We start from the raw sequence: 14,459 nt of genomic DNA, 5'->3' as shown, positions 1-14,459 counted from the left end.
AAGTAAAAAACCCACTCAGGAAACCCACCAAAGGATGGATGCTCTCTCACAGGAGGGGCTGACTAGAGAGAAGTTGAAGCAGTATCACGGCCAACCAAGTGACAATTGAAGTTTTATGTCCTAGAGGAACTATACTGTACATCTGGGTCTTGCTGTGTGAAGCACACTCATGGTTGCAACTGGTGGCAAACAGCCAGGCTCTAGGATTCAGGCTTGCATTACTGTAATGCCTGGTTGTGGCCAGCAAGAGCTTTGGTTTCCCTCTTTGACATTGCTTTGGAGTGGTTTTCTTTGTTTTTGTTTTGTTTGGGGGGTTTTGTTGATAGGTCTGGGATGAGTTTGTGTCAGCAGAGTGAAGTCCCTTCTCCAACTAAGCCTCTCCTCCACACTGGGAAATACTGGTGCAAATAATCCCAGGGTTTTTTCCAACATCATGCTGTGTTTTGCCTTGCTTTCAGTGCCTGGCTGTGGGCTTCCAGTTAAACATGGGATGTCAGGGTTGGTATTCATTCCTGCAGAAGTGAACATATGGGGTGTTAATCAGTGCCACTTAGCATAGAAGGGAAATAAAATCTCCTTATGTTTAAGGTTTTCAAACCTTTCAAACCACACACAGGGAATTGAGTTTAAAATTTGATCTTGGAGAGCCCTTTGTGTAAAGCAGCCTGGTGATCTCAGGGCACGAGCTGGCCTCAGTAACGGTTCAAGTGATGGCACCCCCATCACTTGATGGACTGGGCACTGGTGGCCTATGTGCTGGGATTCAGGCCCCTTGAGAGACACCCTGAAAGGACAGTAGTCAGAGATGCATTATCTTACAATGCAAAGGGAAAACAGGAACTTTCATTCCTTCCGGACGAGGAAATTTGGGGACCGATAGGAAAGCCTTGAGCACTCTGCCTGATGTTGTCCTCTGAGCATCTTAACTTTGCAAAGGTGAGAGAGACCCAGAACAAGCAGCGTGCCAGATACAGAGCGCCTCTCTGCTGCTCCCACAAGGGTTGGCTTACATTTGGAGGCCAGAAGGATTGGGACTTAATGCAGGAAAAAATGGGCTGGTCGCACTTACGTTTGAGGGAATCTGCTTCAAGTATGCAATTGCTCCTGGAGCTCTGTGTAGACAATTGCATGTTAGAGGAAGGGTTTAGCCTCTACAGGGAGTAGATTTAAAGATTTGCTGTGAATCTTTTCAGTTCTAGGACAGAACAACAAACCCCATTTAAGCCAGACAAGAGAGAAGGAAGTCCTGTTTGCTGCCCCTCGGGCTTGTGCTCAAAGTCAACGCACCGTTCCCGTGGGAAGTGACATAGTGTGGCGATGCTTTTCTTAACGCTGAGAATTGTGGAAGGGGGGCCGGGGGAGGCCCTAGACCAAACAGAACAAAAATATCCCTTGGCAAACTTTCCAAACAGGCAAAGAGAAATAACCCCATTTTCCATGGCTGTGCTGTTCCATGCAAGTTATCTGTGGGTATAACTGTTCTGTCAAGGGCAGCGGTCGTTACCAAGATAGATAAATAAGCAGCAGATTTGTTATCGCAAGGAAAAGATTACCCACAACTCAGTGACTGCAGGATCTTTCCTGATGCTTCAGTCATCTGTGGATAGAATGTGTCAAAAAATATATCCAGACATAAAGTTAAAATGGGGTAATGTCATCTTGGCAGAGGAAAATGCTAAAATGAGTGGTTTGAATTGCTGCTCCTGCTTAGAAAAAGGACTCTGCCTATAGGAAGGGTAGTTAGGAAAGAAAGGGAATAAGTATAAATATTGTAATTACTTTTTAAGAGGCGAGTTAAACATGCTTAAAATATGCCTTCTTTGTATTTACAGAAATTCTTTTCTGTCTTTCTTTCCCATTGGGTGATCATTGTTGTGGATAATGGAATGAGCTGTAAATCTGAGATACACGACACTCTTGTATGCGTGCTGGTATTTATTAATCAATACACTGAACATGATTTGACACACTGTGTCCTGTTTAACCCTGTTTTTCTGTCTGTTTAAACTCCTCAGTTTTCTTTGGTAAGTGCTTGGTATTCAGATCCTACAAATCTGCATAAAACCAACACATACCATGAACTGCCTACAGATTCAATCTGCATGAATCTCTCCCTTATACTAACAGCCTCCATGTGTGCAAAATAAGACCAAGGGGACAAAAGTAGTGGGGATTAGAAGGGTTCCCTGCCAATTTGCCCGGCGGGAGCATCTCCCCTCGAATCATGCACTGATATTGGTTGTGCTCTGAACTCAAGACACTGCCCAGTGGATCCTCCACTTGCTAAACGCATTGACCTCGTAAAACAAACCTTTACGGGTCGTTGCAACAGGTTAACTGAACCTCACTCCCAGAGAAGCCCTCCTTATAAGATACTCTTCATTATAGCATGTCAAATTATCGCCAGTGCCTTATAAAGAGGGTAGGGATTCCTTCCTCCAGCTCACATCCAAATTAGGCAGGAATGACAGAGGTCTGGCTAGAGTGCCATTGTTACGTTACCAGAAACGACTTCGTTTTGAAATATTTCTCTATGTAAAGTTAATTCTGCATGACACCAATTTCTTTTCCGGAGGGAACCTGGTGCAGGGTTTATGTGAATGTGGAGAATGGCTCAAAACCGATTTGTTACCCTCTCCCCTTAGTTCAATTTCTTTAAGTGAGCGGATTTTGTCCCACTGGTCATTCTAACCTCTAAGCCAAACCGCACCTAGTGCCCGCAACCATGTGCTTTCCACCCCTCCTGCCCAGCACACTCACGGTCACTCAGCCCCCGGGGCACGCACCCCTTCCGTCTTCTGGAAGGAATGAAGGGGCACTGCACCATCTCCCGGCGTGTCCTCCATCTCAGCTGCTTGACCAGTGGTGTGGGTGAATGCAAGCGGTGAGGCCAGCCAGCAACGCCACCCTGGCGGCTTAGTTCGGCCCCCGGTCCCGAGGATGGTGGCTGCGATGGTGAGATGCAAGGCTGGGTGCTGCACTCCTGGAAGCGATGAGCTTTACTAACCTCCTGAGAGTGTCACTCTGACTTTTACTGCACATCAGTTTCTTTTTGTTTATTCCTGTCGCGCTAATACAAATTCTAGCTTTAAAAAAAAAATCTTTCTGCTTTTTAGTTATAATTTTCTTCCTTTCCTCTTTGTACTAATGCTTCTCTCTAATCTTATTTGCATTCAAATTACCTCACCAGGTGGTACACCGATCAGAGGTAAGAATGCTGAAATGTGCCTCCAGTTGTCACGTCACTCCATCTCCTGTCTGCCTTGTCCCTTCTCCTCCAGTGTTTCTCATCTCCAGCTTTTACTCTCAGCCCTAACTCTGCCAGTGCTCTCGCTCATCTGCACTCTCCCACTAGTGTGTTTATTTTGGTTGGTTTTTAGCGTGACTTCTTGTAGACTCATCCATTGCGATTTTGCACTGTTGGAAGGGGGTTATTCAACGGAAAGTTTGCAGCTGGGACGGTGGTCCCCGGCCTCCGCCACGAGAGGGTTGATGTCTCCTGCAGCTCCTGCAAGTCTCTGAGCTTCCCGCGCAGTTTTGGCCTCCGGGGTTTTGTGTCTGGCGGGGGGAGGCTAGATGGATTGCTTTGGCGTAAGTAGGTAACATTTTCACAAGAGAACAGTCAAATTCCTCTCTGCTGCTGCTGACAGGCATGAAGCTCTAATCAGAAGGAGATAAATTCTTGAAAGTTTGAGCAAATCTGGCTCTGGGATAAAGAGCGCCTTTGTTTGCCTTGCTCGTGTTTGCCTTTCAAGAGCGCTAACCCTCCAGTGTGGCAGCAGAGTGGAGAGCTGCTGCCCCCAGACCCCCCTTTCTGAGCCAGACGTGCCGGTGTTGCTTTGTAGCACAAAGATTTGTTTAAGCAGACAAATCAGAAACACATCTGGTTGCTTTAAGCCTTCATTAATTAAACCCACCTATGGTCCGACAGCCCAGTGTGCGCAGTCCCTGGCTAGTTTTCGCAGCCTGTATGCACCAGCGATGACTTTCCAATCGGAGCGTTGTCTTTACTAGCCTAAACGCTCAAAGCTGTCCCTTTAGCTTAAGTTTGGCGTGTTAATCAGCACTACATGCTAAGGCCCTCCCGAGTTCTCTTGTGATTTTGGTTACCCCTGTTGACTGACCCCTGGGTGTCTCGACAGAATGACTGCCACCTACAAACCGACACAACCTCATTCGTTCAGTTTTCCCCCTTTCCCCTTTCCTCTCCCTTTTCCCTGAATCACTGCTGGAAGTTAATAATCTGACTCTCTGGAACTGGTTCTGTTGCTGGGGGTTAATGTTTTCAGCTCCCGTTAAGTGATTTTAGAGCAAATGTGAATTGCTGTTTGATGTGTATTTGCATTAAGTTGCCTCTGTAGCAAATCTGGGTCAGGGAGAAAGACTGCAAACCTTATTTCGCTATGAATGGGCTTATATATCTGTCATTCCTCCCTTTGGAACGCTCGAGATTGACAGCTGTGATGTTACAAGCTCCTTAAACTATTTCTTCATCTCCTGTTCCTATTGCAAATCCTAAAACGAAACGACAGCCCGAATGCTAACTAGCCGAGCGCCCCGAGCTCGCAGCCTGGCGCGCGCCGCAGCCATCCCGGGGCCTCCCCGCACCCTCGCCCTGGCTGATGACATTAGTGACTCAGCACCAGAACCGCCTGGATGCTCCATCCGTCCTGCTTGGGAACCGGGCACATCTCTGTGAAACGGAACCATCCATCTCATACAGCACCCCTCACCCCGCACCCCCCACCCCTCCCTTCCCACCTCCGTTTGAGTCCTGACGAGGTATTTTAAGAATGTTCTTGACATTATTTAAAATATATGTGTCCTGTTTGAATGTCAAAGATGACATTTCTGTGAGAGCAAACAGAAGCCACGTGCTGCTCTCTGGCTTCTCCCAGAGGATTTCTGTCAGCCTAATGCCTTTTATTTAAAACGGAGGTCATTGAATTTCTAAAGATAACGACAGATTAGATGAAAGTGCTTTTGTGATGGTGAGGTTGTGTCCATGTAGAAGTGACTGTTCTGCCATGTTCTATACCCAGCTGCACTCTTGTTCCTCATTAAGGTAAGTTGGATGCTTTGGAATCCATTAATTTGGTCTGAAAGGAAGGGTGAACTAATGACTCTTAACAAACCCTTTTGGTAATAATGTTGGGGGGAGGAGGGTGGATTTAGTTTGATTTAATTGCTGCTGTGACTGTGTCGCTAGGGGCCGCGTGTGCAGAGTCCTCAGGCGGCTCGAGCATTCTCCAAGGGCCTTGTGCTGGACCCAGAGTGGGGTTAGCAAGGGGACGACCTGAGAACTTCCCCGTGTGCCCCACCACACAGGAGGAGATTTTTCCAAATATCTCATTTGATCTTGGCCCCTCTTATTTGGTCCTTTCTGTCCAAGACAACTCTGGCTGCAGTGAAACGGGAGGAGCTCCCATCTATAATTCATAAATCTCGGTTCGTAGCTTAACTCTTCACCCCTCGGGGACTGCCCCGGGTAGTAATTAAATCTCAAAATCCCTATTTGTTCATCAGAAAGACACAGAGCTGGCAGACGCCCATCACATTAGGCAATAGCTGGCTGCTTAAGGGGACCCACAGATGGTATCAGCCACTCCATGTTTAAGCAAGTTATGCCCGATTCTGATTTTCAAAGTAGAAAATAAGGTGCTCGTTTCTAGCATTTCTCTGGAATTGAACTCATTCAACCTTGTGTGAAACCTGGCTGCATTTTCCTGCCCCAGGCGCTGAGAGACAGCAAAGCACAGTTGTGTTTCAGGTGGGTGCTGGATTGAACAGGCATTAGATCGGATGCACATGAGGAGGTAAAGAAATATCATCATCTCAGGCATTATCCCTCTGCAGTCAGATTTATTTGTTACTTCTCTGTCACCGCAGGAAATAACCTGAGGTTCCTATACATAAGAGTATTTCTTCCCCATAGACGTCAGCATTACAGAGGTCTGTCTGAATTAACTTTAGATCAGCTCACTTGGGTGTCAGGAGCTGTCTGTCGGAGAAGCCAGGTAAACACCCGCACCAACTTCTGCGGAGCTGCAGCTAAACCTTTCCCAGTCCCCGGTGAACTGGTTTAAATATAGCTCCAGTATATCTCTGCTACCCTGCGAGCTGGAGCGGAAAGCTATCCGGAGAGATTAGAGGGAGCTAAAAGAATTTTGCTGTCTTTTTGAGCATATGTTTGTACATTTGATTGCACTTGGTATGTGATAGAATTTTGCCTGTTTCCTGAGCTTTTTCAGACACAAAAAGAAGGGAAACAATTTAAAACAAGAAGAGATGTTTGAAGGAGCAGACGGTGTCAGGGGGGTGGTTGGGTGGGGTGTAGTGCCTGGAAGTGTTTGTAATGCCATGTTTCTTGTTTTCTGGATCCAGATTGACTCGTGTCCCTTTAGAAGCGCGCACAGAGGTGATTCTGTGCGTTTGACAGTGCTGTAGCTTTCCCTCTGACACAGAGTCCCCTGAGATCTCCTCTACCTGCTGGTGAGAGATCAGAGCCTCCTGAAGCTCCGCTGTCTAACAGGAGCCCTCGTGCTGCCAAGCACGTTGGATCTCCTCTCCTCCCTCCCTGCCCCAGTCCCGCGCGGTGGCAGTGGTCGAGTGCCACCAGTGGCTGCCCCAGTGCACAGGAGAGCAATTTCTCAGCAGCCCTGCCAGCCACAACGTGCCCCTCGCATGCCAATCACCGGCCTCCCCAGCGCAATCAGCATAATGAACGCTAACAATGAAAATATATTTGTAGTTACCTTGTTTGCATAATTGGCACTGCTGCTGGCTAGTGGAGGCGAGGTGCAGTCCTCGCTAACAGCTGGGAGGTGCCTCTGCTACAAATTACGAAAACAGTGAGTATGGGAATGCTCAGTTTCATTGCCAGCGACTCTTGCACGGTTTTGGTGTCTTGTAGCTTTTCACAGCTCCCAAACCCCTTGGTGTCGGGGCTCTCACACTGTTCCTTTTTCCACTGTGTTCACACTTCCAGATCTCTTCTGGTCTGTCCTTGGCTCTGGCCCTGCTCCCCAGCTCCCTGCATTGTGTTAGGAGGATTCTTCTTCTCTGGGAGGGAATTTTTAGCAGAGGAGGGATCTGGACCCTGACCAGGGGCTGAAAGGGTGGCTAAAAATGCTGTTTTGTGGGAAGCCAGGCAGAGTTTCTGTGGAGGAAGCTGGAGGAGAGACACAGGAGGGGTTTGGGGTAGCCACGTGCTGTAGCACATAGGATGAACAAAATGTACCTGTTCCCAGCTGCCCGGAGGAAGGGTCCTGGTCACGTAGCTCGGTTCGTTAGCGCCTGCATCATGAGTGCTCCCCTTAAATGAGCACTGCGGCTGCAGCCTGCTTCCTCTGACTCCCGGGCACTTGTGGGAGCATTTCTTCACATGTCTAATTTTATAACCAGGGCAAAAGGTCACTGCCTCTGTGAGCTGGGGGCCTCCAGCTGCGAGTACCCTGCCAGAGAAACGGAGCTGCTCCTGCTGCAACGGGTCCAGGGCAGCAGTGCCCCACAAGCACCATGTGTGTGTCCTCTTCTCCCGAGGAGCTGTGGAGCAGCATTTCGGAGAGATCAATTTGGATGGCAGCTCAGAGCCTTCCCGTTCACTTTGTCACCTAGAGGAGGGAGCGACAAGCTCTCCGTGGTGCAGCAGTCCCCGGTGCTGCCAAGAAGTGGCCCTTATCAGGATCTGCCTTCCCCCACTCTGCGCAGGGCACTTCTTAAATGCTTCTTTTAAACGCTGTCACTGCAACTAATGGTTCTGCCTGAGCACAAGTGTATTTGAATAGATCGTATCTTGGAGAGCCGCTAACGGGGATGCTGTCTGTACCCAAGTCTAAAGAGCAAAAAAGAAAGAAAAAAAAATCAGAGAGGAGGGAAGGGACTGGTGGAGAGATAGCAGCACTGAGTGAAGGACCTACAAGGGATGCCTGTCAGTCAGCAGAGCCTCCTCCAGCCCTCAGTCCCCAAAAGCTCTGCCTTGTCACCATTCTCCCTGGCACTGGAGAGCAGCCAGGGGTTTTTCTCAGGAGCTGGCAGCGATCTGATAAGCTGAGATGTATTATCGGGAACAGATCTGAGCCACAAGCGAGATGGACGCGATATGGCAGCACAGTGGGGAGCGGCTGCCCCTCTTCTGCCGGAGCCCTGCCATGGTTCGGGGGCCTCGGAGGCAGCAGAGGTCGGATGCTGCTCCGCAGGGAGAGGTTTGCTCTGATGTGCACAGCCCCACAAGCTCCCGAACAAGCTGCCTGCTGCTCCTCCCTATACTCCTGTGTGTGTCCTCGTGGTAGCTGCTCCTCATGCGCCTGCCGAAGCTGTGCTCTCTGATCGCACGTCAGGATTCGGCTGGGTAAATGAGAAGGGCCCTGGCACAGGAACACTCATGGAGTCCGGATGAGAAGTCTGCTGTGACACCCTTTGTGAACAAGACCTTACTCAGCAACTTGCACAACATAAATCCCAAGTAATGAATAAAAGTAAATCAGCCTGCCTAGCCCTGGTATGCAGAGGCACGGAAGATTATAAGATGAGATGTTGGCAGGGCTAGGAATAGAAATCAGGTCTCCACGTTCCCAATCCTTTGCAGTTGTCAAAGCAGATTTCCCCATGCTGTTGAGGGTCTTTGGATGCAGCTTCCATGAATTTCAGAGCTAGGAGTTGCTCAGGACTTGGTTCCTTTTTTGTCTGTGGGTCCTCTTGTGCTGTCCAGCCTAGGCTTGAATTCTCCAGGAGGTGAAGCTATTGCCTTTCTCCAGGATGACCAAACCAGGACCTGGAGCATTTTACACTTGCGGAGTTATTCCCAAGGCTCAGATGCATTTAACGTCTCCAGTTAATACCTGCAATGCCTGAGCTTCTTACCTGTGTTCATAAATCTCGGTACCCCGAGACACGCCGTACGTCCCTGTATCCATCACTTGGATGTAGGCTGTCCTTCAAGAAAACAACCCCGTTAGTCCCACTGACTGCCATCAGCGTGCTGTGATGCTTCCCCTTTGTGCCAGCTGTTAGATACACGATGGGCTTTTTGTGTTTGTCTAATGGTAATTCATTGTATTGACTGTTTTCTTGCTGGTTCAGTTGAGGGGTTTGCTTTTAACTTCCCTCCTGCTTTCTGGGTTCTCTCCTGCTCCTGCCATGCCACAGTTTGAAGAGTTGTGCCAGCCCAAAGAAAACCTCAGTCCCCTGCCCCTTGTCCCTGAGCATTTGTAGAGTTGCTGACACACATTACATGTTTGTAGTATGATTTCAGAGAGCGGTCCGCTCTGGCTGCACGACTGATCGGCAGCGATAACGTCGCTCCTCTCTGCCTTCATTTTCTTCCTCCTCTTATGTTTTGCTCTTCTCCCTCCAGCGCTGATGCTGAGGTCCCTAGAGATAAAGAATAATATGACTAACTGGCATTTAAGAGGTATGGTGATCGCAAGATTGCATATGTATAAAGGATATAAATACCAGGGGTGGCTATTAAATGGCTGGGAGGAGCGTACCAGGAGGTGTATCCACGGCACGCTCACCCGGGGTCTCGCTCTTTTCCAGGTGGATGCTGCTGCCTGTCACCCGGGGCTGGCCCTGCTCGCAGCCCAGCCAGCTGACGTGGGCTGCAGGCTAAAGCTGAGAGAGGCTTTTGGTCAGGGTGATGACATCCGCCTTTTATTTTTAAAGTTCGAGTGTCTTGCAGCAAACAACTCTTGCCAGCCTGGTGCAGGCACGGAAAATGAACTCTGCAGCACTCGTGTACCCACAGAGTAATGAACGGGAATTAGGGAGGGGATAATACGTGGCGAGCTCTGGGAAAACCATCCTGCCAGAGAGCATAACCGGGCTGTGGCATAAATTCCTCGAGGAAGTGGTGAAAGACCTATCAGTCGGCACATTGAAAATGGGATTGGACAGAGCACAAGTACATTTACAACAGGGAGCAGTGCCGCCCCGGCCCCCAGGGACGCACAAGATAACCTAATAGGCTTTTCCATTTCTAGATTCTCTGATTCTCTGTATCTTGTCAGCGCTGGGAAGCTTCCTCCAGCTCCACTGCCTGTCATGCCGCTGCCTGCTTGAAGATGTTTTTCCCAGGCAGCGTGCAGAAATTCGATGTTCTCCCTGAATTAAGCAGCAGTGCTCTGTAGGCTTTGGGCTGTGGGTGTCCAGAGAGCGCCAGGGCTGAGGAAAGCTGGCAGCTTCCTTTGTTAGGAGGTGGAAGGATTTCTGCAAACAAGCTCTCTCTGTCTAGCTGAAGCCTCGTTCCCGGCACTAATGCAACAATAGGGAGGGCTCTGTACATCTTTTTATTATATGGCAGAACCCGGGGAAGTTCATTTTTCCCCATGACATATAGACTTATGCGACAGTCTCAATTTATCCTTCTAAATAATGTAGGTGGCAGTGGTTGATTCACATTAGTTTTTCTTCTGTTCTGATGATATGAAAAACTCAGTTTGACCTCTGCAGCTTGAACCAGCAAGAAGGGGGAAGGCAATTTCACCAGCTATTCTCAGTGCCGCTCTCAGTGGTCGTTTTGAACCGTGGCAGGCAGAAATGAGTTCAAATCCTTACAAGCAAAGGGGTTAATGTTCTCTTTTAGTTCGGTATATGGTTTGTGAGCAGAGTCCCCTTCTTACAGGCAATCCTAACCAGCACAGTCTGGGCACTTGGAGGCACTTTAAAAATTTCTGCCACGCTGCCTGGGGGAAGCAGGCAGAGCAGCAGCCGCTTCGGTGTCTGGCCGGCGGCCGGCTGCTCCTGCCGTGCCAGCGTGCTGTCACGGGCATCCTGCCTCTCTCTTCACCTCCATCTTTCCTTCTACATACGGGGCCCTGTTAGGGGAGTGCAGCTGTGAGCAAATCTGCAGTCATCTGCGCTAGGCAAGACGCAGAGGTGGTGCTGGGCACTGGTGGACGAGGCTGAGCACATGAGAGACAAGCCCCTTAGACCGGTGCTCACTTGGAGCACGGCACAGGTTCCCCATGTAAATTGCCATTCTGTGCGCTTTGGCACTTACTGCAATTATTTCATGTGCCCCGGGTGCATCTGGCGTTTCAGGGATGGGATCAGGTCATGTCCTGTGGTCTGGACCAAGCAAATATTCCTGCCCCAAGGCTGGAGGAGCAGCGCTGCTGGGATGCAGGGAGGGTGGCTTTCCCGCGAGCACCATGCTGCCAGATGGGTGCATTGCATCGCTGTGTTTATTTGGTGTCTCAGACTGAGTGTCTAATTATTTTATATCAAGTGTAATCCACTCTGAAAAGACAAGGAGATCCCTGACATGGTGAGAGCTGAGAAAGGCAAACTGTTTTTTTCTCAAAGGGGGATGTCTGCTGGGAGGAGGGGTGGCGAGGTGGGAGAGATGGGGCTCTGCCAGTTTCTGCAGGAAGGTCGCAATTTGTTGAGCATTTGCTAGGCTTTGTGTGCATCAGATAAGAAACAAACAGCTACAGTTAGCAGCCTTTGTGTTTAGCTGTTTTGATTAAAGGCTTATTAAAGGTCCTTTTATTAGACAGGAGTCCTATACCGAGCTGTAATTAATACGTGTGTATGTGTATGGTTTTTGCCTTTATTGAAGCAATGAATATAAGTGGTTGGGGCGGTTGGAAATGTATCAGTAACTGGTTCCCTATGCATTAAAAAAAATAACAATAATCAATTTCACAAGCTTCTAACAGCAGACCGGGTACCTTGTGGCTGCATGCAGGTACCCTGTGGGTCCAGGGAACAACATCACAATGTATTTATCCAGGAAGATGCTTTAAAAGCGTGGGGCATGGCCTTCCTTTTCTGAGGCTGTCTGTTCAATTACCAGATTTGCCATAATCTGAATTGTCTGTGTCATCTTGTTTGTGCGCAGGAGCTCTGCAAATAGAGAACAGCGAGGAGTCGGACCAAGGCAAATATGAATGTGTTGCTACCAACAGCGCAGGAACCCGCTACTCTGCCCCTGCTAACCTGTATGTGCGAGGTAAGAGCAGCTTCCACCCAAGGGGGTCACCCTCCTCCCGCCCAAAGAGCTCCATGGCTATCTGCAAAGGAGTGTGTTCCCTCTTAGTGCCCTGGTCACACTTTGTGGATTGTGTGATGCGGCCGTTTGCTCCAAAAATGGCAAATGAAGTTCAAGGATATCGTTGATCCACGTTGGGTTTGACTCATGTTTGCTGGAAATCTGTTTTTGCTGTTTACACGGTGTTCTGTAAAATGCTGAAATATGAGCGGAATTGGAACTCCTTTCTCCCTTGAACTCCTTAGCTTTGTGTCACAGTTATTTTAATTGGGATCGAGGGGTGCTTAATCCTCTTAGTATAAACTAACCTTTGGTGGAGTTGTATAAAACTGGTCTTGCTCTGATGAGCCAGCTGTAGGTGAGCTGGTATTTAGGCCTCTGCTTTGGAATGCCTATCTTTAAAAACTGAACAGCTTTTTGGAGTTGTCCTAATCCATCTTATATGCATCAATGATTGAGCCCCTGGGTATTAATGGCTCACACTGGGAACATGCTGGAAATTAGCTGCAATTCATTTAAAGTGATTTTCTAATGGTTATGCTATGTTGCCAATTTAAAACTATTTTCGACATACCAAAAAAACTAGATTTTACATCAAGACGGTCTCTTGCCAGTTTTCTTTTTCTACATTAAAGGTATTTGAGTTAGTCTGGAGAAAAGCAAGGGCTAAACCCACTGTACCCTTTTTATTAATTTCAGCAAGAAAAAAATATGCTGCTTCACATGAAACTCTGCATAACCAGAGCCACTGGTAAGGAACCCCTGGGAAATGTAGCTATGGGTTTTCCCAAGAAGAGAAAGAAAATTCTTGTGCTAGCGCAATCGTTGTTTGTTAGGAAGTTAGAACCTGATTTTATTTCCACATAGTAAATCAACTGTCTAATAATAAAATCTCATCTTCATTTCTTCCTTCCTCTGTTTTGAAGAAAGAAAATAGAACCTTAAAGCTGTGTATGCATTAGTTAGTATGGAAAGAGGACATGATCATGATTAATTCTTCACATGCTGTGTGTTTGCTTCTAGAGGTGGCTTCTGGCATCGTCGTCTTTGCTTGTTCTGGGGGACTGCTTTTTTATTTTGCAGACTAATTTGGATTATGAGAGTCTTTGGAAGACTGAAGTATCCAATTAAGCATATTCAGAAGATGAAGCTGTATCTGTGCAGTGGAATCACTCATTTCACTCTCACAATGTAATTACGGATGATTTTAAACTCCATGTATTCTTCCAAGTTCATTTTTCAGGCAAGCTGTACTAAAACTCATCCCAGATTGTCCCTTTGCACTCAGAGGGAAAGGATCCTAGCTACCAAGTTGGCTGTTGTTGCATAGGTTTGTGTGGAAACCGAGCCATTTTGCTGCAGCATTTGGGGATGACTTGCTTCCTGTGACATGCTCAGACTCTCAATGCTCTGTTTTCTAGAGAGGTGTGGCTGAAAATAGGCACAGCAACTTCAAGAGGTAGAAAAACCTCCTCTTACAATGTTCTGGTTTCTTTCTAATGAATGCTCTTTATTTAGTGAGTGAATCCTGTAAGTCTGAGGAATGTACTGAATTTTACACTTGACTTCCTGCTCAGCAAGGTTCATCTGTCCTCTTTGGGCTAGGCATGGGCCTCAGATGGTTTGCACATGCGAGAGGATCCTGACGTTCACTGAAGAAAGCATGTTCTTAGACATATGCCTTGCTGCTAACCATCATTTTCTTACACATAAATTTTTGGAACAAGCTTTTTTATTGCACATAATCTTTACAATGTCAGTCTCTAGCCTGTGTGATCCTGATAAAGCTCTGCTGTATATTTAAGACAGGATACCCCATAAATTACCATCGTATGAAATTCGCTGTGGATGCTAGGTCCAAGATGGTATTTATGCTTATAACTTACGCTTACAGTTTCTGATAGCGAATGTTGTATGAAGAAAATATTACTGCTGTATTAGCTAATGACTTGAAAAAGTTAGTCAAAACAAGAATAGGACTTTACTTCTTAAACGAGTAAGAGAAAAAATGGAAATATCTTAATTTCTCACATCTGGGATGCAGAATAAAGAATCCCCAGTGTCTTTTTTTCTGGGGATTGTTCCGCGGTGTTGTCATTAGAAGGATCAGTAACTTCCGGTTGGGTCTTTAGTAAGTGCCTGCATCTTTGCTACAGAAGACGTTAATTAATGCTAAATTACAGTTGAAATTAAGTGTGTCGGCTGCACCACCACTGCTGCATAATGGTTTCGTAATGATTGACCTCAGTGTGGGGAATACCCAGGAAGTTTGCCGCTTTGGGGGAAGCGTGGCTGAGCGCTGCTGCTCGGTAGCTCTGTGAGCAGCAGTACTAATTTCCACCCCGTGCAATTCTCAGGAGCGCTTGTACCTGCTCTCATTCACAGCCTATTGTTTTTTTAACAGTTCAAATGTTTGTTTGTCTTCTTGACTCTGGGGGCTTGTGTTTTTGATCATGTCCTCCCC

At 47.6% G+C, this 14,459-nt stretch overlaps 1 protein-coding gene across 16 annotated transcripts in view; it reads left to right on the top strand.

Moving 5' to 3' along the window:
• PTPRF (protein tyrosine phosphatase receptor type F) overlaps positions 1-14,459 on the top strand; it is a 364,796-nt gene that overhangs the window by 269,529 nt on the left and 80,808 nt on the right. For 10 of the 16 annotated variants that reach the window (XM_068691018.1, XM_068691015.1, XM_068691017.1 and 7 more), the window contains 2 exons: positions 3,191-3,208; positions 11,846-11,956. In XM_068691018.1, the coding sequence (XP_068547119.1) occupies positions 3,191-3,208; positions 11,846-11,956 (129 nt within the window). The remainder of the gene's footprint in view (positions 1-3,190; positions 3,209-11,845; positions 11,957-14,459) is intronic. The other 6 variants (XM_068691031.1, XM_068691025.1, XM_068691030.1 and 3 more) reach the window with 1 other exon arrangement.

This window comes from Anas acuta, chromosome 8 (genome assembly GCF_963932015.1).
Source record: "Anas acuta chromosome 8, bAnaAcu1.1, whole genome shotgun sequence".
Lineage (NCBI taxonomy): Eukaryota > Metazoa > Chordata > Aves > Anseriformes > Anatidae > Anas > Anas acuta.
This window is presented reverse-complemented; position numbering and strand designations above follow the sequence as displayed.